Here is a 27,074-nt window from a genome sequence, read left to right on the forward strand (position 1 = left end):
ACAAATTTACTGGAGTTCTATGAGGATGTGTCTAGGGCGGTGGATAGAGGAGAGCCGGTGGATGTGGTCTTTCTTGATTTTCAGAAGGCGTTTGACATGGTACCTCACAAGAGGTTATTGCAGAAGGTCAGGGGACATGGAGTTGGGGGTAGGGTGTCAGGGTGGATAGAGGATTGGTTGTCAAATAGGAGGCAGAGAGTGGGGGTCAATGGGTGCTATTCGGATTGGCGGATGGTGGCTAATGGAGTGCCCCAGGGGTCGGTGCTGGGGCTTCAGCTATTTACCATTTATATAGATGATCTGGAGGAGGGAACCGAGTGTAGGGTGTTGAAATTTGCTGATGACACCAAGATTGGTGGAACGGCAAATTGTGCGGAGGGTGTGGAGAGTCTACAGAAGGATCTAAATAGGCTGGGCGAATGGGCCAGGAAATGGCAAATGGAATTTAATGTTGGCAAGTGTGAGGTGGTCCACTTTGGAATAATGGTAGGAAGGATTATTACTTACGTGGCAAAAAACTGCAGCAGGCGACGGTGCAGAGGGACCTCGGGGTCCTTGTGCATGAGTCACAAAAACCCAGCTTGCAGGTGCAGCAGGTGGTCAGGAAGGCGAAAGGGATGCTGGCCTTCATAGCGAGGCGGATTGAATATAAAAGTAGGGAGGTCTTGCTGCGGCTGTATAGGGCATTGGTGAGGCCGCAGCTGGAGTACTGTGTGCAGTTTTGGGCACCGTACTTACGCAAGGATATTTTGGCCTTGGAGGGAGTGCAGAGGAGGTTTACTAGGCTGATGCCCGAGTTGAGGGGGTTGAGCTATGAGGAGAGGCTGAATAAACTAGGCTTGTACTCGTTAGAGTTTAGAAGAATGAGGGGAGATCTCATTGAGACGTATAAGATGATGAATGGGATGGATAAGGACAGAGGTGGAGAGACTCTTCCCGCTCAGAAAGGATAGTAGGACTAGGGGGCACAGCCTCAAGATAAACGGGGGGCAGTTTAGAACGGAGTTGAGGAGGAACTTCTTCACTCAAAGGGTGGTGAATCTCTGGAATTCTCTGCCCGTTGAAGTGGTGGAGGCTACCTCGCTAAATATTTTTAAGACGTGGGTTGACGGGTTTTTGATGAGAGGGGATTAAGGGTTATGGGGAGAGGGCGGGAATGTGGAACTGAGCCACGACAGATCAGCCATGATCTTATTGAATGGCGGGGCAGGCTCGAAGGGCTAGATGGCCTACTCCTGCTCCTATTTCTTATGTTCTTATGTTCTTAGGGTCACCATGTAGATCCTTCTGAAATGCTTTGGCTATGATACTTTTCCCTTATATGATACATCCTGTAAACGTATTCCCTTTATATTCCATGCCTTAAAAGTATTTTATGGAAATCAGAACTGATCGGTGCCAATTACTGCAATGCTTGGAGTTGATTTTCAAAGCCAAAATGACTTTGCTAACAACCAGTCACTACTTCCTTTCACTCACTTCTTAACCACCTTCATAATACTTCCTTTTACATAGATATCTCTTTTCATGTTCACCTCCGTCAATAAAGTGAAGGAATGTATTTTTGGATCATCTGCACCCAGTTATGCAGGTGCAGGATGGGTACAAGGGCATCAGAAATTTTGGAGAATTCTTAAGGTCCATTTATCACCTGGTTCTCTCTATCACCACTTTTTGGCTGGCTATACTTTGTGCAAAGCATTTACATAAGTTTGTCAGAATTTCCCAGGTTTTTGCACCGAGATTTCACTTTTTCCTCTTGAAAATCCTTTTGAATGAGTTGATCTAGAGATTTGTAAACATGTCTGAAATATTGATAAATGAATGAATGAATGAAATTATTTTTGGGGCACAAATTTTAATTACACATTATAGTGCACTTCACAATCAGAATCTCCACTGTACAGAAGGAAGCCATTCGGCCCATCATGTCTGCACCAACTCTCCAATACTGCAAACCTAGCCAGGCCCATCCCCGCAACCCCACATTATCCAGTCCGTTAATCACCTAACGTACACATCTTGGGACACTAAGGGGCAATTTAGCATGGCCAATCAATATAACCTTCACATCTTGGACTGAGGGGAAACTGGAGCACTAGGACGAAACCCACGTGGACACAGGGAGGATGTGAAAACGTCACACAGACAGTCACCCAAGGCCAGAATTGAATCGGGTCTCTGGCACTATGAGGCAGCAGTGCTAATCACTGTGCCACCATGTTGCCCTCCTAATAAAAGTCCATAATCAACCAAGTAAGGCAACCAAATATATTTATTAACAGTACATCAATGATACTGTAATTAAAACAGATAATTGCATTACCATGGTTCATGACTCCTTCCTCAAGGAGTACCTGCCACATTCCTACAGCCTGTGCACGGGAATGGACACAAGGTGTCTGTTGTATCATCCAGTCCACTAATTCTGTGCCAACACAGCACTGCCTAGATAAAAGGGGACATAATTTCAGATATTATCCAAGATAAAACATTAATTCAAAAATGAAATCCTGTACATTAAAATAGCCCTTAAAATTAAATGCCATAAATCAACAAGCATGAGGATGTTTATCTGTAGCTTAGTTTCAGACAAACTCAAGTCTAAAATGTTGCCACGAGTGGAAATCACAAGTGACAAACTTTTCATTTGCAGTTATCCCACATTTAAGTTGGCATATTTCCAGGTTTTTCCCTTTACCTTGGTGCTCTTGGCAGTATAAGTGAAGCTCATTACAGAGTCAGATGGGTATGATGTGTGGGCAAATCCCAGTTGCCATTCTAATGCAATAGCAATTGCCACACAGATGAAGGCCAGGCAAAAGCTGCCACTGAGTAAGCCTCTTCCCCAAGTCACTCCAGTGCCTGTTTATAGCCAGAGGTTTTCTACAGCTCCAACTACAGCTGGCTATAAATCTTTCTTCTGTCTGGCACACTGTGTCGGATGCTGGTGCAATGACAAAAATATGTAAATGAATTGAAACTCCTTTCCACATGGTTAAGTGCATTTAGCATCAAATAAAATAATTACTGCTGAGGCAAAACCCATTAATGAGATTCAGGTACTTTACTGCATGGTGCCAAATCAGAACGGTCAGCTCAGCCACAAGCTATTCAACTCAGCAAAAGTATTGAAGTAAAAGCCTTTAAAACCAAGTCAAATTTAGCATTAGAAATGATAGTACTGCATCAAAAATATGAAAATTGAGTTCATAAAGAATAATATACATTTTTTTCCTTTAATATGCATAGTTCTTCCATTTTCCCCTTCTTCCAATTTGGCTCCCCATCCATCTTTTGCAGTCAAGGAAACAAGCAGTAGGGTGAGGCTTGCAAATTTCAGCAATGCCACCCTTCAAACAGGAGTCACATACAAGGTCTCCACTCATTTTTCTCACCTTCTGGGAAAGCACCAGTCAGATGCTCCCTGTGTCAATGTGAGTGAAGGGAATAAAGAGCATGGACTGGGAAGGAGAACTTCTATCATTCTACTCTCATTGCTGTAATAAATCTTTACTTTGACACATGTTGACAATAGATTTAAATTTATTGGCATTGCTTACTTCCAGCTTTCATCAGAAATGAATGAAAAAGATTTAATTTCCAAAATGATTAGCACTATACTCACTTGTAGGTTTTTAAGTGGTATTTCCGATCTCGGATCATATGAGGTGCTTGAGACAGTATCGCATTTCGTAAAATATTCCCAGCTCGAGGGATTTTTTCAGATGGAACCTGGCAAGGAACAAAGTTAAAAAGTCCCAAGAAACCAGTCACTTGAATATATTTGATTATATAAATCTTTTCTTCATAATTTGTTCCTGGGATTTGTACATTGCTGGCAAGGCTAACATTTATTTCTCCAAGGAGGTGGTAATGAACCACCTTCCTGAAGCGTTGCAGTCCATGTGGTGTAGGGAACGAGTTCTCGTTTTGAACCAGTGATAGTGAAGGAACAGTGATATCGTTCCCATTCAAAATGGTGGGTAATTTGAGGGAGTACTTGCAATGGTGATGCTCCCATTTGTCTGCTGCCCTTCTACTTGTAGGCGATAGAGGTTGCAGGCAAGGGAATTGTGGCAAGTTGTTGCAATGCATTCTCTAGATAAAACACACTGCTGTCACTATGCACTAGTGGCGCAATGGACTGCCAATTAAGCAGCCTGCTTTGTTCTGAATTGTGTTAAACTTAGTGTTGATGGAGCAACTAAGTGTGGTTTATCATCGATCAGTGGATTAAACAGTGCTGTGATCTAGTGATCAAATAGATCTGGGGGTAATCTTGGTAAACCCCTGAGCCTCTCAGCATAGTGCTGAAATACTGCAGTAAGAGAGAATGATGATCTTGATTGTATCAGCAGAGAGCTGGGTTTTTTAAAAATATATTTGGGGTGAAATTGATCTTGGAGATGATTGTACTAATGGGATGGGAGTGAATTGTCAGCCTGGGTTACAGTCTGTCCCATTTTCTTTCCTATTGTAGTCAGTGGATAGAAAATCTAGACATCTGTAAAGCAGGCGACTGATTTGTCATCAGTTGGTCTGTACAACTGTTGTGACCAAATTCACCCCCACTGGTGGTTGGTGAAACCTCATTTGGGAGTCAGTGCACAGTTCGAGATCAGCCAATCGTAACAAGGGATACTCTGGTTCATGAGGGTGTCGATGATACAAATCCAGGTTCAGGCTTTCAGGAGGTTAAGTGAGGGAGAAGATAAAGCAGCCTGGTATTATTTTCATTGGCAGAGATGAGCACGGTGATGTTCACTTTGGGTGACATAAAACTGACATATTCATCCAGCTGCGGCAGACTAGTAGCATTCTCAGCTCAGTCACGACTTTGTTGGCTTAAGCCCTTCTTGAGACTTGAGCACAAAATCAAGGTCCTCATCTACTACATTACTGAGGGAGTGCTGCACTGTTCGTGTTGTGAGACTTCTTACTGTGCACAGTTGGAGCGCGTGGCCTTTTGGCTGAGATGTCCCTTGAAGTCATGGCCAATACTTATCCCTCAACCAACATCACTAGAAACAAATTACCTAGTCAGTATCTTGCTGAGCACAAATTAGCTGCCACATTTCCTATGTTACAACACTAGCATCACTTCCAAAGTACTTAACTTGCAGTAAAGTGCTCAAGGATATTATGAGGAAATGAAAGGTGCTAAATGCAGATTCTTCCTTTCTTTCACAACCAATTTTAATTCATGACCATCAGTATTAGTTACAGGTGGCATGGTGGCACAATGGTTAGCACTGCTGCCTCACAGCTGCAGGGACCTGGGTTCAACTCCAGCCTTGGGTCACTGGCTGTGTGGAGTTTGCACGTTCTCCCCATTGTCTGTGTGGGCTTTTCTGGTCTCCTCTCATAGTTCAAAGATGTGCGGGTTAGGTTGATTGGCTATGCTAAATAGCCCCCATGCCACAGAGATTAGCAGGGCAAATACGTGGGGTTATGGGGGATAGTATGTTGCCAGTTCAGGCTTGATGAGCCAAATGTCCTCCTTCTGTACTATAGGAATTCTATGATTCTATTAATAACACTCATGCAGGCAAGTGGAGTGTATTTTATTACATGTCTGACTTGTGTGTAGATAGTGGACAGACTTTGGGGAGTCAGGTGGTGAGTTACTCATTGCCAAAGTCATAGTCTATGGACCAGTTGCACACAGTTTGTGTGTAGCTGGTCCAGTTCAGATTCTGGACACTGATGGGGAATTCAGTGACAGTAATGCCATTCAATGGCAAGAAGTGGCCAGATTATTGCTTGTTGGAGAAGTCAATGCCTGGAACTTGTGTGCTGTGAATGTTACTTGCCATCCATTAGTCCAAGTATGAATATTATTCAGTTCTTGCTGTACTCTTATCTGGAAAAGTTTATGAATGGAACTGAACACCATAATAATCATTGAACATTCCCACTTTGGAGGGAAGGTAATTGATGAAGCAGCTGAAGTTGTTTGGGCCAGGATCACTGTTCTGAGGAATTGCTACTGTGATGTGTGATTTTTATCAATGACTTGGAAGAGGGGGCTGAAGGGTGGTTAGTATATTTGCTGATGACACCAAGATTGGTGGAGTAGTGGATGAGGTGGAGGGCTCTCGCAGGCTGCAAAGAGACATTAATAGGATGCAGAGCTGGGCCGAAAAGTGGCAGATGGCGTTTAACCTTGATAAGCGTGAGGTGATTCATTTTGGTTGGACAAACTTGAATGCGGATTACAGGGTCAACGGCAGCATTCTGAGGAATGTGGAGGAGTAGAGAGATCTTGGGGTTCATATCCACAGGTCTCAGAAGGTTGTCACTCAAATGGATATCACTGTGAAGAAGGCTTATAGTATGTTAGCGTTTATTAACAGGGGGTTTGAGTTTATGAGCTGTGGGGTAATACCGGACCCTGGTGAGACTACATTTGGAATATTGTGTGCAGTTCTGGTCACCTCACTATAAGGATGTGCAAGCATTGGAGAGAGTGCAGAGGAGATTTATCACGATGCTGCCTCGTTTGGAGGGTAGGTCTTATGAAGAAAGGTTGAGGGAGCTGTGGCTTTTCTCTTTAGAGCGGAGGAGGATGAGAGGCAACTTAGTAGAGGTTTATAAGATGATGAGGGGGATAGATAGGATGGATATGTAGAGACTATTTCCTCAGGTGGATGTAACTGTTACTAGGGCTCATAACTACAAAGGTTTGTGGTGGGAGATATAGGAGGGATGTCTCAGGTAGATTCTTTACCACAGCAGGCAGTGGATTCCACACCCCAACCACTCTGAGTAATGGAGTCAGACACTTTAGGAATGTTCAAGCGGTTATTGGATAGGCACATGGAGCACACCAGAATGATAGGGAGTGGGCTAGCTTGATCTTGGGTTTGGACATAGCTCGGCACAACATTGAGGGCCAAAGGGCCTGTACTGTCCTACGTGTTCTACAATGTTGGGGCTGACATATTTTTCCTCTGACAAACACATCCATCTTCGTTTATGCTAGATACGCCTCCAATCAGTGGAGATTTTTCTAAGACTCACTGATGTCACATTTGTGAAATGCTCCTTTGATGTCAAGGACGACTGTGATACAACTAAACAGCAAGAACTTCATGCAATGCGGGTGAACTCTTTATTTTCACAGAGTACTGCCTGAGGTGAGAAAACCAGGAACGCTGAGATCAGGGTGACCTAGAAAAAGCTGGCAATGTTGGGAATCCCAAGATCAGGGTGCCCTAATCGCAATTAAAAAAACAGGAACCCAGACACATGATCCCTTCCTACATTAACAGAACCCCTCCCACCCAAAGGAGCTCCTCATGGGGCCTCAGACACTGTCCCCTAGCACTTAGGGGTAATGCCAGGGCACATCTCTCCCTCCTTTCCCCTGGGTATTATAGTTGCTTGTGCACCCCTGGCAGGCTCCCGTAGGCTTATTCCCATTTTTAATAACTTACTGTAAACTTCGCTAATGCTGCGTTGCAATGTGGGGATAATATGGCAGGGAAGCCCTTAAAATGACACTGAGATTCCTGGTTATGCCATGAGTGAGGGAGCAAGGAAAATCTGGAAGAGACTTTTCCAGCGAGGTTTTCATTTTCTGACTGTTACGGGATTTTGTACACATGTCGACATTCTTGCACATAGCAAACGCAGACGCAAAATCCCAGCCTGTGTTGTAAGCCTTAGGTTAGATTTATTATCGTCACATGTATTGGGATGCAGTGAAAAGTATTGTTTCTTGCATGCTATGCAAACAAAACATACCGTTCATAAAGTACATCAGGGAGATGGAAAGGATTCAGTTTTTAAATTGCAACTTAAAGCAAGTGGTAAATATGCCGTTTCTAAAGCAATGAGATAATTTTTTTAAATAAAAAATCCTAAGAAACAAATTAAATAATCAAAATTAAAATGTAAAAACCATGAGGGAACTTACTATTTTCCATTTTAACATTAGGAATATTGCTGATCGTAGGGCTACTCTACCATTGGTTCGCAATGAGGCATACTGGGATTGCATTTCAGCACGTTAAATATTTGACTACTCTTAGTGATTATTGGGATTCTATTTACTTTAAATTATATTCAGATAAATTATTAGTCTACATAATTTCATACAATCTTCATTGTAAAGCAGTTCAGTTGTAAATTCCCATTACCTGGGTAATGGTTTTAACAGGATGTAGAGAGAGTCGATTTTCAATGACTGTTGTCTGAAAGATAAACATGGGAAAACTTAAAAGAAGAAAATATCAACACAATTAAGTAAAAAAAAACTCATGAAAGTAAAAAGGATAATACATAAAAATTAATGATGGAATGCAACATATCTAGAAAAACAGTGTAGGAGAGAAAAATAGTTACCGTTGAATTGAATGCAACTTCAGAATTGCTGTATTTCCAGCACTTCTGTTTTTATTTCAGATTTCCACAATACACAGTATTTTACTTTTAGGGAAACAATGGAAGGGATTTTACTGCTTTGCTCATTCTGAAACCATAAAATCATGCCCAAGGTCAATAGACCTTTTCACAGTCTGTCCCTTGCCCATTCTTATTTTCATGGTGGACAGGATGATAAAATTCTGGCCAATGTTTGTTTTGTAATATCCCTATGAAATAGGAGTTGCTTTTTTTTGGGTGGCAAGATGACTCATTATATGCATGACTTATATCAGATGAAGTGCACTGAAAGCAGTGAGAATAATCTAAATGCTTTACAGCATATATCAGGCATTCAAGAATGTTGGCTTTAAATATGTAAATCAATCTGATTGAGGAATCCAAAACTTAATTTATGGAACTAAGTATTCAAATGAAGTGATTCAACTCAAGGTTCTGGTAATTTAAACATGGGTATGGCGTTCTCACATAGATGTTGAGGTTTTGGATGATTGGTCTTTTTAATAGCTGTACATTAATATCACCTATTCCACACTACAAAAGGAAATGTCTCATGGTTCTGTAGGTATTATTCCTGCTTGAGCCAGTGGCTCTGGCTCCAAGTTCCACTTCATGCCTTGTGAGCTACAGAAACAGCATTAAAGCTGATAATCAACTTACTAATCCTTCCAACACTTATATGGAGGGGGAAAAAAAAGAGACAACACAAAACAAACACTATAAAAGGACATCAATAACTGAGTACCTAAAAATGTGACTTTGGAAAGGAACAGGCAGTTACAGTTGACCTTGCAAAAGGTCCTATTTCTCACAACTACATGGGTAGCAAACATTCTGTGCAGTGACAGTGTACATAGGGTTTCAATCTAGTGAGTTTGGGCAAGAGAACATGAAAGCTATATGTCCAAAGAATCTATTTTAAGCATAGAATAATTCCACATTCTGTGTACTCATACATTTTGCTTTTATTTTGCCTAGTGATAAAACCAGGGTGAAAGAAACCTAACAAATAACATACATGTTGCATAATGCTGAATTTTCTCCCTTTGGAGCAAAATATTTTGGATTGAATATTACAAGTTTTCTCAAGTGGTCTATTGTAATTCCTATCTGTTTGAGGAAACAAACTTCAAAATCACATTTGATAAAATGAATGAATAGACAAATCTAACTTAACAACAATCATTTGATTAGATCTTAAGTAGCAAGATATTGAAGGCAGACTTTGGATTCTGCCATTTTAAACTGAAGCCCTGATTTTGACCTGACTCATCCAGTATGGGGCAAATTGAGACTAAACTCCCCATTTACATCCTGTCTAATTTTATGCTTCATTGAAATTGTTGCTTTAAAATGGCCAGATGATGTGAATTCAGAGGAGCATAGTTCAAGCATTGTAGCGGCATAGCTGGATCAGGGGTTTATTTTTAGGACTGTAAATGAGACAGTACATTCCAAATGCACAGACCCTCATCAACACTCACTTGCAATTGGTGGATATTATGGTAGTCCAGGCCAATAATGCATTCTTAAAATTCTTTCATGGGATGTGAGGATTGCTGGTTTGACTGACATTTATCCCCCATCATTAACTACCCTCGAGGTGTTGGTGGTGAGCTGCCTCTTAAACCATTGTGGTCCACGTTAGTACAGCAGTTTAGGGAGGGAGCTCCAGGATTTTGACCCAGTGACAGTGAAAGAATAGTAGGTTGGTGTGAAGCTTGGAGGGGAACTTGCAGGTGATGGTGTTCCCATGCAGTTGCTGCCCTTGTCCTACACTCTGGTTTCTCTTGATCCTATATTTTATAGTTTCTCACTGGGACAGGTTGTGGATTTGGAAGATGCTGTGTCAACCACCATTCATGACACTGATCTCTAAGAACAAAATTCAAGAATAGATTTGAACAAATTTGAGATAGATTGATAAATGATGCCACTGATAGCTAAGGAAGCACTGCAGTTAGGGTCATAAATAAACGAGAACTCTCTCAAAGCAGCCAAATTTGATGGGTTGTGCTTAAAAAATTGAAAGGTTTTTGCCTTTGTTGACTTTAGGGTGACAAAATAGGAGAAATATCCAGAGTATGCACAAAGTATTAGCTAAGGCAGGAAACAATTGCCTTAGGAGGGAGTGAAAACAGATTAGACGGATTGCTGAGATGAGTGGTTTGTCCCAGGTGAAGAGACTAAGTAAACTGGCTTATACTAAAAAAAACAGTGACATGATTTTATTATGGAGTGTTTAGGATTGGATTGCACTGACCAAGGTAGATTCAATCCTGGCTTTCAAAAGAGAATTGGATCATCATATTAAGAGGAAAATTTTGCACAGCTACAAGGATAAGTCAGGCCAAATGTCCTCCTTCTGTAACCATTCTATGATTCTACAACTTTGGACGAATGAGAAGGGATTGCAATGAAACAAATAAAATTTTAAGAGACTTGTGCAGATTGTTTGCCCTTCTAGAACTAAAGCCAGAATAAGAGATTGGGTCACTCAGGACTGAGGAAAAATTTCTTCACTCAAAGGGTTGTGAATCTTTAAAATTCTCAATCCTAGAGGCTGAGTCATCAAGTACATTTAAAAGTACTTTTAAATGGTTGATTTTTGGTACTGAGGGAATTGGTATGGGGCAGTGGAAGTTGGTAGTTGTGATGGCAGATCAGCCATGACCTTACTGAATGATGGAGCAGGTTCCTATTTCTCATGCTACATCATAGTTTGTTTATGAAATAAATGGTCAATGGGTATTTTTCAAGCTGGGGAAAAGTTTGTAGCGGTGTTCCCAGGGGTTGATACTGGGATCCTTGCTTTACCTGATATGTATTAATGATCAAGATCTTGGTGTGCAGGGAACAATTTCAAAGTTTGCAGTTGATACAAAATTTGGAAGTATTGTAAACTGCGAAGAGGACAGTGCAGGACTTCAGAAAGGACACAGGCAAGATGGGGGAGTGGGCAAACAGGTAGCAGATGAAGTTCAATGCTGAGAAGTGCAAAGTCATGCATTTTGGTAGGAAGAACATGGAGAGACTATAAAATGGGTAAAATTCTTAAAGGGTGCAGGAACAGAAGAATCTGGGTGTATATGATAATAGCTCATTGCATGTAGCAGGACTGGTGGAGAGAACAGTTAATAAAGCATATGATATTCTGGGCTTTATTAATTGGGGCATAAAGTACAAGACCAAGCATAAAGTTCAAGAGTAAGGAGGGTATGCTGAACTTGTACCAAACACCTGTTAGACCTTGGCTGAAATATTGTATGCAGTTCTGGATGCCACACTATAGGAACAGTAAGAAGTCTCACAACACCAGGTTAAAATCCAACAGTTTTATTTGTTAGCACAAGCTTTTGGAGTGCTGCTCCTTTATCATGAAGGAGCAGCACCTACCCCAGTCCATTGCTGGCATCTCCACATCATACTATAGGAAGGGTATGAATGCGTTAGAGAGAATTTAGAACAGGTTTACAAGAATGATTTCAAGGATGACAGTCTTGAAGATAGTTTGGAGAAGTTCTCTATGGAGAGAAGGAGGATAAGAGATTTGATAAGAGCTGTTTAAAATCATGAGGGTACTGGAATGAGTAGATAAGGAGAAATGTTCCTGCTTGTAAAAGGATGAAGAATGAGAAGGCACAGATTTAAAGTGAAAGTGATTCATAAAAGAAGCAACTGTGATGTGAGAAAATACTTATTCACACAGTGACTGGTTTGGGTCTGGAATGCTGCCTGGAAGTGTGGTGGAAGCACAGTCAATTGAGGAATTCAAAAGGGCACGAGATGATTATTTCAATAGAAACGATGTGCAGGCATACGTGGAAACAGCAGCAAGTCATGATGCTCGTTTGGAGAGTTGGTGCAGACGAGATGGGCTAAATGCTGTCTTTCTGCACCAGAACAATTGTGTGATACCTTATTCCCTGCACATGTTAATATTGGAGAAATAATAAAATTGGGCGATTCAGACAATGCTGGTTTATAATGTTGTCTTCCTGGCTCCATTGTCAGCTTCAGTCAGGTCTTGAAATTGAACTTGGCTAAATGTGGCCTCTGAGATCATTAGTTAAATGGTATTGAACAACAATGGTATCAGCTCATGACAACTGCAGAAAAGTGGGACCTTGCAGTGGGTGACCGTTCAATGCCTGTTTTAAGTGATTAAGATGGTTGCGGGTGGAGTCAGGAATGTGATTCAACCTTGCCATCTCCCTTATCTCACATTTCAAAAGCGACGTGTTGCAGGGCATCTTAACTGATAGCCTTAGCGTATTTGCTTTTTCTCAATACAGTATTGACCTGAGGAAAGTGGGAATCTTACCACTGAGCCAGGGCTGACAATTGGAGCAGGAGTTCTGAAGAGATACCTCAGACATTATGGAGCTTGGAAAGAACATTGACAACTGGTCTCAAAAAGGTAGAAGCACTAATGGTTTCAACAGGAATTTTTAAAGCGGTATGGTTCACAATCTGAATGATACACAGAATGGGTGCATGGAGAACGTCACTTCGGATGTCATCTGATACCACTGATGATTTTAAGGGAATTTAACATAAGGCCTCCAACTCTTGCATTATTAAAATCACATGAACTGATAATAAATCAACATTTTCTCAAATTCCATGTCAAACCCTAGTCTATTTTCCCTGCAGTAATACTGGTTTACTTCTTGTAAAAAGTAAGTTATGATCCCAGGCCAGATCACAGACTGCAATCCCATTCCAAATTGTTATAATCCGGTTAGTGACCAGTAACTTTTTGTTGTAAAGTAGGCAGAATTTGAAACTCTTACTAAGGAGAATAAAGCTATAAAATTTCACAAAGTCAGCAAAGCAAACAGTCAATAGTAATCATCTTATACCTAAGATGTAGAATTAACATGAATTGCCAAGCAAACTGTGGTCAGCAGGTTAAGTGGCAGATGCTACCAAGACTGATCCCACTAATTTCTCAGTACCTCACCCAGACACCAGCGATTGCCAAATCACAAAATCCTATAAAGCATGGTTATTTTGTGTGAGGAATTTTAGTTCTTCTTTTGAGAATATATGGATGCCCCTCAATAACCAGTCCCATTTTGACTGCGCCAAGAACCGATCACGTCAGCAACACCCCGGTTGCTGACACTGCAGTTCACTGGGTTCACAAAATTGTAACCAAGCATCAAATCACGGGCACAACACCAGCTTCTTAGCTGCTCTGAGAAGAGCATCACTACTCCTGAGCTTTCCTTTGTCTCAGGTGGCCTTATTGAGCTGGTACTGCCCCTGGGTGTCTCAGCTGCATGAAGCAAATACTACACCTGGGCTTCACCGAGGCCCAGGCTCATAGCAGCATGGAACTAAATTTCCATGACTTGAGCTCCAGCTCCCTTAACCAATGGGAGCATTTAGCTGTATGGAGCAACCCATCCCTACCTGCTCCTGACTCTAATGTTTCACACTATGCCCAGTCTCTTGGTTCCAAGTTTCCATGATAACTTTTGCAAACATTGTTAGAATGGCCAAACCCGTCACGCATGCTTCTGCTGCTTCCACAATTGTCAGATGAAAACTGGAAACTGTACACGCGTGTGTGGCCCGTCTCCCCACCACACTCCACACTGGCGTCCAGAACATGCCAGGAGCTGCAATACTCAGCCCTCAAAACACACTGAACCCAGACATACAGATTCCCTCCCTAACAGTGCTGTGGGTATACCTACACTACTGGGACGATAGCGGTTCAAGGCGTCAACTCACCACCATCTTCTCAAGGTCAATTGTTCTCCAACTAATCAGACCCTGGCCATTCCCAATCAAATTCTAGGAAGTTGTTGCAAAAATCAAAAAGAATGGATAACATCGCTAACTGGCCAAGTAGATTGCTTGTTAAACCGTGTGCATACTGAAATGGCTAATAATCGCTAGTTTAAAAAAAATCATAAGCTGCTATGAGAAAAAAAAGACATTTTTCTAATCTTCACTGATAAACACCAAGGCCTTTAGTCTGAGGGAATTAATTAAATCAGACATCTGGAACAGAGTGAACCTGAGAAAGGAGTGATATCCACAGACAAACTGGGACATCAATGATAACTTGAAACAATGATGAAATAGATCTGCTCGTATGATTAAGTCTTCACACTGATTGCATATTATAATAAGCAGGTGTGTAATGATTGTGATTGGTTTTAATATCTGCATCTTATGCATGATGTATCCTTAATCAATAACTGAGTGAATGCAGATGCCTCCAATACCTTCAACTTTGAAAGTATAACTGCTTGTGTATTCCAGAGTTCTTGGCTCTGGCTAGTTAACAGCACTAACCTATGACTTTTCAGGGTCCTCGTTATCTTGCTTGCATTAAAACAGCTGTTTAAGAGAACTCAGTGACTTGGTCTGGTTACTTTAAGGGTAAAAAGTTGATCAATTTAAAGGCTGAACATCAAAGATGCATATCTTGTTTGCAAAGTCATTAAATCACAAATATTAACTTAGTACTGAATTGTTAATGACAGAATTCACTGTACATAAAATGAAAATGCTTAACTAAAACCGATCTGTTGCTTACCAGTGATGCCAATGCTAGCAAATCAAGAACGTGACAGCAAATCTTCCAGCAATTTAAAAAAAAATTAAATTGTCATTGCATTATAAAAAGCCATACTATCAAGCAGGTTAGCAACACTGAAAAATTTGTCTAATTTCTGCAACTGATAATTATCTAGAGCCAATTAATGTTTCAATGTACAGTAGTTCCTCAGCCTGTCAGGAAAACAGAAAGCAGCACAGGGCAAATTGCCTCCAGTACAGTAATGTTAGGGTGTAGATGTAGATTAAAATAATATTTTTAGAAATTACATATTGTAATGTTTTCTACTACAGTAGTTATGTTGCTTATAATGTTCTCTCAGAATTATAAAATGGTTAGAGCACAGATAATGCCAATTTGGTCGATAGCATCTGTGTGTCTCAATGAAGGGTCAATTCAATTGGAGCCACACCCCTCTCTGCACATGCTTGTTTTTCAGATAATAATCCAGTTCTCTTTTGGATGCCATGATTGAACCTGCCTGCACAACACTCTGGCAGTGCATTCCAGATGCTAACCATTCAAGTTGCAATTGTTTCTTTTGTTGATTATCTTCAATCTGCACCCTTTAGTTCTCAAATCCCCCAATAGGAACATCATCTCCCTCTATCCAGATCTGTGACTTACAATATCTCTCATCAAATCTCTCAATTCTTTTCTCCAGTGAGAACAGCCCCAACTTTTCCACTCTACCTAGGTAACCAAAATATTTGAGTAGCTGTAAACTTAGCCTATCAAATTGGGGAGTTTTCCATATTTTTAAGAAAATGATGAAAGAGTTTGGAAGTGACTGTGAAGTACTTTTAGATACATTTACATCGCCCCTTTCACTACATAGTGCAAGTTTGTTTTCTTTCATATAATTCCTTGAAGGGGGGGGGGGGGGGGGGGGGTGGAGAGAACAACACAATTTCCTATTCGTTTGATAAACTCAGCTTCTCCATCTCTCGACAGCTAGAACATTTTCATTCATGTCTTTACAGTAATTAACCAAATTCAAACAGCCATTACAGTATCAAATCTTGCATGCTCCTAAGCTTAAAGTCTATTACAGACAACTGATTATTGGCTAGAATTCTCCAACCTCACCTGCAGCTAGGATTTTCTGGTCCCGCTGAGTGCCAAATTCTCCATTCTTGCCAGCAGCTGCAGCAAGGCATGCAAGACTGGAGAATTCTGGCCTACATTTCCAGTGCAGACTGTGCAAATATTCCATAAGTAAGCTAAATTCAACAATCCCATTTGAAGGTGATTCGAGTTGCCCTGTTCCTGACTTTTTGAGCTCAATTCTGAGACTGTGAAAGTATTTCATCAACAATTCCCTGATAAAGCAAACAGTTTAAAAATAAAATAATCCACAACAAGCACTGGTACAGTCGCTACAATTCCATGATTCTAGCGTTGGAGTTTCAATGTTATCCCCATAATTAGAGGAAATAGAGTCATTCGCTAATAATAGTTCTTTCAGAGAGTGACACATTAGTAATGTTACAAGCTAATATTAATGCCATTTCCTTGGTGTTACAGGATTAATTTAGACATAAGTGAATCACAAACACATACGTCTTTATTGGAGTTTAATGTGAATTTACACTCCACAAAATTATCAGCTTTGCTGCATTTCATAATGAAAGAATGCCAGGATAAATCATTCATTTCAAAAACATTACTGTTCTCAGGGGATCATCACTCTGCCTAGGGGGAAACAGCAATACTTATGTCGCAACTTTGTGATCATCTGTGCTGGGACACGGAACAATTTCCATTTGGACATATCTGTTTGATGCAAGGAGCTTAGCTTTCAAGGCACACGTCTGCAAAGCCAAGTTCAATGGCCTCAGTTGTCATGGTAAGGATGTTATTCTCTTATGTTCTGCACACAGTTCTGGCCAATGTACTGATATTATTTATATTTACTTCCTACAAATACTGCATTACACCACACTTTTCATTTTCACACTCACCATTATTTCCCACACTACGTACCTTAATGAATATAAACTATTTGAGGAACTGGTGAACATTCTTCAAACACCTCAAGGATATCATCAATTCATTCTCAAGGATGCATACAATTTGTATTTGTCACCAGAGAATACAAAGTTTGCCTGCACATCTCCTCCAAATCCATACTAGTATTAATTAGCAGGGATAGACTTGTGGCTGTGACCAGTGATTATATGGTCAGAAATTGTGTGGGGGTTTTTCATATTTTTATGTTATGTTGTGGCTGTTATGGCACCATCAAGAGATTTCAGACTATTAGGAACAAGGAAGGTATTTATTAATGGGTGAAACTTGGTCGAGATTACAGTCCTGGGCTGTCTGGAGTGAACTCTAGTCTTTACATGCTTACTTCATGACTGCTCAAATGATTCTACCTGAGAGAGGACACAATCCTCTAGTGTGATGCCTCACACTCAATTCCATTGGTCTGTCAGGTCAAGTGGCTCACTTCTGCAGTACTGAATTAAAGAGATGCACATGCACAACATCCCTCCCCATTTGGGGCTTTTAGAAAATTGATTTACTCAACCCACATTCTAAATAAGCATTATACACAAGTTAAGTATTTGTAAATTGATGTAGTGGTTGTTCAACTGAGGAATCTTAAAGCTTGCATTTGACTTAACGCCTCTAGAAAGCTTCACTGTACACAGTTCCAAATATAAAAATTTGCATGGGATGTTTCCACAAGGGCTGCTGCATTGAGTTCTGTCCTAGCCTAGACTAAGGACTATATACTCTGATGTGGAGATGCTGTTAAGCCACATAACCCTGCCAAGGTAACCTCTGCAGGACATGACAGATCATTGACAGAGTAACACCATCCACCAGGTACATGGTACACACTCACATAGCTTGGCCAATGTAGTCTACCTCATACACTGCAATCAAGGATGTCCCGGGGCATGGTACATTGGCAAGACATGCAGACACTACGATGGCAGATGAATGGACACCGCACAATAATTGGCAGGCAGTATTCCCCTCCAGTCGAAGAACACTTCAGTGATCAAGCACATTCAGCCTCCGATCTTCGAGTAAGCGTTCTTCAAGGCGGCCTTCGAGATACACGACAATGCAGAATTGCTGAGCAGAAACTGATAGTCAAGTTCTGCACTCATGGGAATGGCCTTAACCATGATCTCAGGTTCATGTCACACCACATGTAACCCCACCATATGATTCTGTGGAGTAAAATCTCCCTGATTGTCTTGTTGTGACATTATGCATACCTTGATTACAGGTGATCTTTCTACCTGAATTAGTTTGCATAGTGTTCAACACCATCTCACTGTTTGTAATCATCTCTCAGATTTAAATTATTGGTTCTTAGGACTTCCCTTCACTTGTTATACACTGCACATACTGATCATATTTAACTGTTTGCATTAGCACTCATGATTACTTGTAAAGATTTTTACTCAGCCAGCCTACACTGTCTGTACTTATCCTTTGACACTCTTGATTACTCTTTAGTTAGTGTTGGGCTATTGTCAGTCCAGTTATATATTCTGTGCCTGCACCCCATGCTCCAATTCACCCGAAGGAGCAGTGCTCCGAAAACTTGCGATTTCAAATAACACTGTTGGATTATAACCTGGTGTCGTGTGACCTCCCATGCTTCACTCTGCAGACGATGTCACTCTCCAATCCACTGATCCTCTTCTGTCAAGCACCTCATTCTACAAAGCATGCAGGTACTATCCTTCCAATAGAATAGTCTTACATTTTGGCTGTTCATTCATAAAACTCGGTTTGTCACCCATGAAGGAAATGGTCGTTGTATTCTGTACTTTAGTCCTGTACTTCTAGTAGGCATGTTTTCCATCAACTGTGTTATGATACTGGTTCTTATGCATTAGTGTAACTTTCAGCAATCTTGTTGTGGCATGCAATCTCAGTTTCTTTTTCTGCCTGAATTGCTGCTTTGTCCAGTTCTCTCCAGCACATCTTTCAGCTGAGTGGTTTAATTTATCAATCTTCTGATTAGACCAGAGATGTTCTTTACTGCATGCATCTGCTTTCACAATCTAATTTATCCATTTGAGTTTTTTTACAAGATGAATCCATCTTTTTCTAACAACCTTCGATAATAATCTCTCCCTCATGCTTTACTTGTTTTCAGAGAACTTACATTTCTTCTGTTGTATTTATATCAAAACTCTACTTCTATGTGGAACAGTTCTTTCTTTTCGTTTATCTTTATTAAACAATTGTCCTGAATTGTTAACTTGTTCAACAGTTGTGTTCTCTTTCTGGGTTTGTCCATTGCTAAGTCCTCCACAGCACCAACACCACCAGACTATTCCTGTCTTTCTGCAGAATGCCAATTTCTCCATATTCTCTTGTACAAGACTGTGGTTTGATCTCCATTAGATTTCTAAAGGATTCTCAAGATGGCTCTGGTGAACGATAACTCTGTTCTAATATCTGCTTGAACAGCTCAGTGACTCTTGTCGAGCTCTAGTCTTTACTGCTTACTCCATGGCTGCTCGATGATTCTGCCCAAAAGGACTCAACTCTCTGGTGTGATTCCTCATTCAGTTCCATTGATCTGTCAAGTCAGGTGACTCACTTCTGCTGTACTGAGACAGACATTGCATAAATCACACCTTATTCACATTGCTGAAGTAGGAGAAGTTCACGTGGTTTCTATCTAGACCCTAGGGCCAAGTGTTAACAGGCCCAGTCTTGACAAAAGTGATGTTTCAGAATTTCATGTCATTCCTGTGCTTTGTTCTTGAGGTGAGTCTTAAAATTCAAGAAGGTCATCATTGACCTGAAACAGTGGATGGGATCTTGAGCCCACACACTCTGTCCGCAAGGTCACTGGCAGGGATTCAAGATCTGGCAGAAATTGTGAAACGTCGGCGAGATCAGTATTTGATCTTTTACTGCCCCTCACCAGCAACAAAAATCAGAATGCATTTCAATAAAATATCCAACATTTCCCCCCTCACTAGCTTTCCATACTTCTGATGTGATGTCACAGCGACGGAGATTTACAACAAGTCCATCCAGACATGAACCTGCTGAGGGGATTCCTCCAGATGCACAAACGTCAGGGGGCAGGCCCGAGGGCGGGGAGCCTCACAGGCAGGACTCATTTATTTGTGGTGGTAGTGGTGGGAGGGGCAGGGTTGGACAAGCCAGTGAAGCAGCAGAGTTCCAAGCCAGTTTTCTCACCAGAACTGACTCTGCTAAATTCTTGTAAGGTTCTGCCCAATAACTCTGTTCCCCTCTCCACCGATGCTGCCTGACATGCTAAGTATTTCCAGCATGTTTTGGATCTATTTTAGATTTTGAGCATCTGCAGTATTTTCTTTTGTGTGCAATCCATGATGCCCTGCATCAGAGGTGGTTGTGATATGCACTATCCTTTGTCCCTGTGAGACCACATCCATAGTGAAACATGTACTGTCCTGGTGTGCCAAAAAGAGAATCAGTGACTAGCAAAAAGTGATGTGCTGCCATTTGCAAGACATCACCAAGGTCTGCAGCTGGTCCCTGAAAAATGCCTGAAGTTGTTCACAACCACAGTTACTTCAGGGTGGCACAGTGGTTAGCACAGCTGCTCAGAATGCCAGGGACCTGGGTTTGATTCCAGGCTTCAGTCACTGTGTGGAGTCTGCACGTTCTTCCAGTGTCTGTGTGGGTTTCCTCCAGGTGCTCCAATTTCCTCCCACAGTCTGAAAGAAATGCTCGTTTGGTGCATTGGCTACGCTAAGTTCTCCATCAGTGTACCTGAATATGTGCCGTAGTGTACAGCAAGGGGATTTTCACAGTAATTTCATTGGACTGTTAATGTAAGCCTACTTATGATACTTTAATATCTGCGCATGGGAGCTACTGCAGCAACGTGCAAGGACCCTGGAGATGAGGGTACAGAAGTCAGACAACTCACCCATCTCAATGTAGTTCTGTCTTTGGCTGTACATCATGTGGTGAGGGTATGGTCTCAGTTGCCTTCTCCCCCTCCCCATCCTATCGTCACATGGCCCAAAACTGATGTTCATGCCCGTGTCAGCTGCAGACTTCCTGGGCAGGTGGCTACCCAATTGTCCTAGGTAGCCCCCCTCCCCCCATTGCTCTTCTGTGCTGTTGGCAGTGCCAACCCCATTCATTGCCAGGCTGTGCCCATCCTTCTTGACAAGGGCACTCCAAATCTCTCTTTGCAGTAATGACTTCTTATGGGTCAGGCTGATGCACTGAGGTAGCCATGACTGACTCCACTCTTTAGCTGCCTGCTTACAGAAGATGGGTTTCTGAAGGGATGGGTAACTTGTGTGCCCCTTTAAACATTAAGTTCCATCCCTAAACGGATTTAATTTGCCTCAATTGGACTGAAAGCACGATTGATTCCTGGCATCAGGAATGATGTCCTACATTTGACAGTCACCTCACGCCAATTTTCAAGACCCCTGGCCTCAAGCTGACTGGGGATGGGAGTTGAAATTCAGTCAGTTACAGTATTGCTGGCTGTACAAATGCTGCTGACCTTCACATGACTCAGTTGCAATGAGTGTTCTATTAGAGTTGGCATAGATGGGCTGCAGCAGCTTGACCACAAGATGGCATGACATAAGTGGGTGGAGGAGAGATGCAGCCTGATAAAGCAGAACAGTAGATTCTGGTTTCAAAACAAAATGGACTAGATGCAGCTAGAAATAGAATTAAAAAAATAGTCTTCCTGTCTTCAGATCATTTAAATGAAAATCTATTGGGTCTGTGTTGCCAGCAGCTTCATAGGAATCCCCCCCCCATCAGTAACCTGTGGGGCAACAGAAACAAAGCTTCTTGCTCCCTCCATCACTTCCTAACACCATTTCCAGATCCAAATCTCAGAAGAGTAAATACCCTGAACAGCACACTAAACCTTTTTATTAATTAGTGATCTGATTACAGCATCTTTCAGCTGGGGACTGTCCAATGACATTTTGCATAAAAATCTTTGCAGGTTAGCATAAGAGGTCATCCTTTTGGGTCAACCCTGGTTTAAATTTTGATGTCATGGATGAAAGGCCAAGGTTTAATCTGCTCAGCTCCTTTGTTCTCGCTTTCCATTCCATTTATTTAAGAATAAGGATCTCCGTTAAATCATTTTTGCTAAGTATGACAAAGGAGTTCATTTATTCAACAGTGTTTTCAAAAGTGTTGAATCACACCTGGGGGTGTGTAAAAGTGATGAATAAATTGATTAGATCAACTCTGGAAGGTAACGGTAGACAAGTTTTAATTTCTCATGACAAGGCTTTGGAAAGCATGATAGGGTAAGGGACTTTTGCTCATTGGTCTTCCAATATTCTTAATTGCTGCAGAATTTGTCAGGTTGGATTTTGCTTGCAATCTTACCAATAGGATTTTCTGGGATAAAGGGGACCTTTGAAGAGTTGGAAATCCACAGCAATTGTTGAATTTGTGTTCAGTTTAAAATGAACATAGAACTTTGTAGTAATGCACAGCAGAAGTTTGAGAAACACAGTGGGTAAAAAAGTTGAAAAATTAAACCTCTTGCAATAAGTGACTTTTTCTTTTACATTTCTGAAAATCAAAGCTAAAAGAGAATAACAATGGACAATCAAGTTAAAATCTTCAACCTGACTCAGAACATTTTTTAATCTTCCAAGCAATAATGGTATATGTGGAGCTTTCTTCAAAAGCAGCAAAATGTCATTATATGCAGAAAATCACACTGGTGTTAAATTATTTACCACTGCAAACTGTCCTCCACTTTGAGATGAAATAGGTGGAAATCACTTTATTGATTATCTAATTGAGCTGTGGTATTTGAACTACAATATCAAGTTGCATTTAGCGCACAGCAATCAATCAAGATAAAGATATAAATGATTCTCTGAAGCACAAGTGGCAATTATGAACTCAGAAAAGCCGAAAATAATACTCAAGCCTGGAACTCAATATTCCAAGAAATCAGCATTCAAGCCCAGCTCAGATTACAAAGCAAAACACTGTGGTTGCTGGAAATCTGACAGCAGAAAATGCTGCAAAATATTCAGCAGATCAGCTAATGTCAATGAAACAAGAACAGAATTAGTGGGCAGGATTTTCTTACAGGTTTCAAGACCTCAACATTGGTAACAAAAAAAAAGGGAGCTCTGAGCCTGCGCTTGCTGGGACCCAGACTGGAATCTACTTTCCTGGAGGAGGCCTCCTTTTTGGCTGCCTCCATGTTTGCTGTCCAGTCAAAGACAGTGGGTGGCTCAGTCTGGAGGCCCAATGCGTGGCCATCCAGCACAGAGATCAGCAGCTCTGAGGCAGGTGCAACTGAAGTACGTATGGAGGTGATGGGATTCTCTATTTCTGCTCAGTAGCCCCAACTGAAGAATGGAAGAAGGATCCAAAATATTAAGGTCGTCCAAGCCATTGGACAGGAGTACCTACAAAAAGTGATTAGCTGAAAGCAAAACATACTGGATTTATTGAAAGAATAATGAGTTATGGGTAGGATTTTATGGCCTTGCTCAACCCAAGAATGGAAAATCCCACCTGAGGTCAATGCACCTTCCCACAGGCCGAGATGCTGCTTTAAAAAATTGCCCTTCGCTTGCTCCGATTCTTGTGATGGGCTGGGCAGTAGAATTCTGGCAAACTGACCTCAACACTCAGTAGGGGCATGTTTATGTTATCATGATTTTTCAGTTGGCATCAGCAGACTGTAAACATCTAATAATATTCTCTAAGAGGCAAAATCCCCAAAAACGGGAAAGATTGAATGCTGCTCCTTTTTCATCCCAATCAATAACAGCACAGACTGCACAATTTTCAATTCAGTAGAAAAAACAATGCAGCTTCTTAATTAGCCAGAACCTGAAGATGCATTGCTGCTGTTACAGCTATTGGATCGGTTAAATCCAGGAGGATTCTGCCCACTAAATTAACACACAAGGGCAAATGGCAGTGGGTAGATCCTGATAGCAGGTACCCCACAGCCCTGCTAAAACTGGCCAAAATAGCCAGTATTTGCAATGCTAATGCTATATACTAATGCAAAAAACCTGCAGTATTTGGCTGGTACACCATTCTGTTTATTCCAACCCACGGCAGGGACTAATTGCTCTCTCCACTTCTGTCCTTTAACCAAGTTCCCACCTATGTTGTCATTTTTCCTGTTATATCAATTCAGCTTAATTCCCAACAATTTAGCAAGACCATATGTACCATATCCACTGAATTTCTTTTTGAAATGCACTCCGACATTTCAGTATTAGTTTCTCAGTTATGAAATCTGTCAGATGCAAGTTTCCTTTCAGAAGTTCATCGATTGCCTTAAATGAATATTCATCTTACCTCCTATCATGTTGTAGGGGCAGCGTGGTGGCACAATGGTTAGCACAGCTGCCTCAATTCCAGGAACTGGGAAATCCCAGTTTGGGTCACTGTCTATGTGCAAACTCCACATTCTCCCCTTGTCTGTGTGGGTTTCCTCAGTGCTCCAGTTATGTCCCCTAGTTCAAAGATGTGTGGGTTAGGTGCACTGGCCTGGACAAATTGCCCTTAGTGTCCTGGGATTAGAGGTAAATATGTGGGGCTACGGCCTAGGTGGGATTGTTGTTGGTGCAGACTTGATGGGCCAAATGGCCTCCTGCACAGTAGGATCTCAAATGATTCTAGGGGGAAATTCTTTTACAAAGTGCTGTTTCAAGCAGAATTGTACAGGCTGCATTGATATCATTAAGGAATGTTGCACAGGGTATCAATGCCACTTCCTTTGTTTAAAGTCTGATTCAATACCTCTGAATTGGACTTGATTGGATTGAATTGGAATAAAAACAAAAAAAAAAATCAGAGTCCCAACAAGTTGAGACATTCCCGATCCAAGCTGACAAGACAGGGCTCTCACCTCCTGTCTTGAGCTTGATCTACATGATCCAAGCTGATAGGACGAGCTATACCTCCTCCAAGGCTTGATATCATTTGCATCTTAGCCAAAAGGCCGAGATGCTGCTTTAAAAAATTGCTTCAAATGAAGCTGAAATGTAACCTAACAAATTCAACCAATTACAGCATGTTGATACTTTTTTAAAAATATATTTCAAAAATATACTTTATTCATAAAAATCTCAATTAAACCATTGCAAACCTACATGTCTAAAAATTAGAAACAGTGCAGAAAAACACATTTAAAACTTAAAACTACATACATGCCTCAAATTTTACTGTGTACCGTTATTTCTCAGATTGGCACACAGTTACGCAGGCCAAGGGTATTCTGCAATTCCCGGGTCCTTGGTCTGCCTCCGTTAGAAGGCCTTATAGTGTGGCCTTTCCCCATTGTGCCTTTGGGGCAGCTGCCCCAAGCTTGAGCTCGTCCCTCAGCGCGTAGTCCTGGACCTTGGAATGTGCCAGTCTGCAACACTCGGTCAAGGACAGTTCTTTCAACTGGAAGATCAGCAAGTTTCAGGCAGACCAAAGTGTGTCCTTCACCGAGTTGATGACCCTCCAGCAGCGATTGATAATTGTCTCAGTGTGTCCCTGGAAACAGCCTGTACAGCAGAGTCCTGCGTCACCGAGCTGCTCAGGACAAACCTCGACAAATAGCACTGCATCTCACTCCAGACCTTCTTTGCAAAGGCACATTCCACAAGGTGTGCAACCATCTCATCAGCCCCGCAGCTGCTTCGAGGGCAGCGTGTGGTGATCGATACCTCTGATAATGCAGGTGAAAGTTGAAGCATGAGTTTCTGTGATTGCATTGTCATCAGCATCCAGGCTAAAACCTCTGACTTAGTACACAAAGATGATCTTACTTCAGGTCAAGTGGTTCAGTATGACACAGGCTGAGCTTAAGAGAATTTAAATCAGGCTATAATTTGGTGCAACCCCAAGGCTTCACATGACCATAGACTGGATAGGCCCATGTCCAGTGACCCCCACCAAACCAGGTGAAAAGGTGGGAAAATCCACACCGGCAGCCATTTGGAAATGCTTTGTATTTTGGTGTGGACTGCCCAACAGGGGGCTCAGAGTGCTTCTAGTATAGCAAGACCAGATATTTCAAACTTTTCTGCAAATGAACAATTTTTGGCAAACTTGAAGACACAAAGTTTTTATGAAACACATTCCATTCAAGAAATGGAAAGCCATGAAGCTGACAATATTGCAGAGTTCCTAAAGGAAATTGATAATCTTAATCCAGACTACTGTCAGTTACTACCTCCAAATTCAAGGCTTTAATACTATTAAAATTGATACTGGAACAGCTATTAACATATTAGCAAATGACCTTGATTGCTTTAGCTGAAAACCCTTTATCCATCAGACATCAAAATGCAAACCAAAGGGCAACCAGGGATGGGCAATAAATGCTGGCCAACCAGCAATATCCATGTTCCACGAATGAAAGAAATACAAGGTCCAAGCAGCGTAAATGTTTCAATCAATTGCTCCTCTTTCCTCCAATGGATAAAAGATCATTGCAAAGAACAGAGTGAATCCGTGGACATCTCTACTGAGCGCCAACGTTGGCAGACTTCTAGGAATCCTGGATAAAACAGAAGTTGCTCACCATTTGAGCAACTTAACGTTTTTCATATGAAAATCCTCAAACTTTCATTTAGAAACAGTAGAACTGCTTTCAGAAGCTGAGGAAATTTACACAGTCAGCAACAACACCCTCTCACAGAGACACCACCCCCTAGATCCTGGGAGTAGATGGAAGTTAGAATCTCTTTTCCATGAAGGCAGACCAAAAATAGCAGATCCAGGAGGATTGCAGCAAACGGTGATCACCCCCATGAAGATCTGCTGGACCTGTGTTGGCTCTTCCTAAAAGGCTTACAGGAAGAATCCCTTGCAGCATGGAGGTGATCTCTTAGGAGGTTGAAGTCCTGGATGATGGATGCACCAAACCTCCATTATATTATTTGGTGGAGCCAGCTGTGCTTTTAGTGGCTGAGCAATATTCAGATATTTGTTCAACCAAACCTACCAATGTGCTGTCTAATCCATCTCCAGTTGTCCATGAAGAATCTCACGGAGAGAATGCCTTACCCAAGACCAGGTCAGAGTCCACAGAGAATCACACTGCCAAAGAGCAGATGTCTTCCAGGAATGAAAACCAATTGACACCCATACT

The 27,074-nt window shown here is 41.5% G+C and overlaps 1 protein-coding gene across 2 annotated transcripts in view; it reads right to left on the bottom strand.

Annotated features, from left to right (window-relative positions):
* The window catches only part of rapgef4a (Rap guanine nucleotide exchange factor 4a), a 269,450-nt gene that overhangs the window by 92,369 nt on the left and 150,007 nt on the right, over window positions 1–27,074 (bottom strand). For both annotated transcript variants that reach the window (XM_080198985.1, XM_080198986.1), the window contains 3 exons: window positions 8,148–8,201; window positions 3,629–3,735; window positions 2,327–2,448 (listed from right to left, as the gene is read on the bottom strand). In XM_080198985.1, coding sequence (XP_080055111.1) covers window positions 2,327–2,448; window positions 3,629–3,735; window positions 8,148–8,201 — 283 coding nt within the window. The remainder of the gene's footprint in view (window positions 1–2,326; window positions 2,449–3,628; window positions 3,736–8,147; window positions 8,202–27,074) is intronic.

Source organism: Carcharhinus amblyrhynchos, chromosome 11, assembly GCF_965287045.1.
Source record: "Carcharhinus amblyrhynchos chromosome 11, sCarAmb.v2.hapA, whole genome shotgun sequence".
Taxonomy (NCBI): Eukaryota; Metazoa; Chordata; class Chondrichthyes; order Carcharhiniformes; family Carcharhinidae; genus Carcharhinus; species Carcharhinus amblyrhynchos.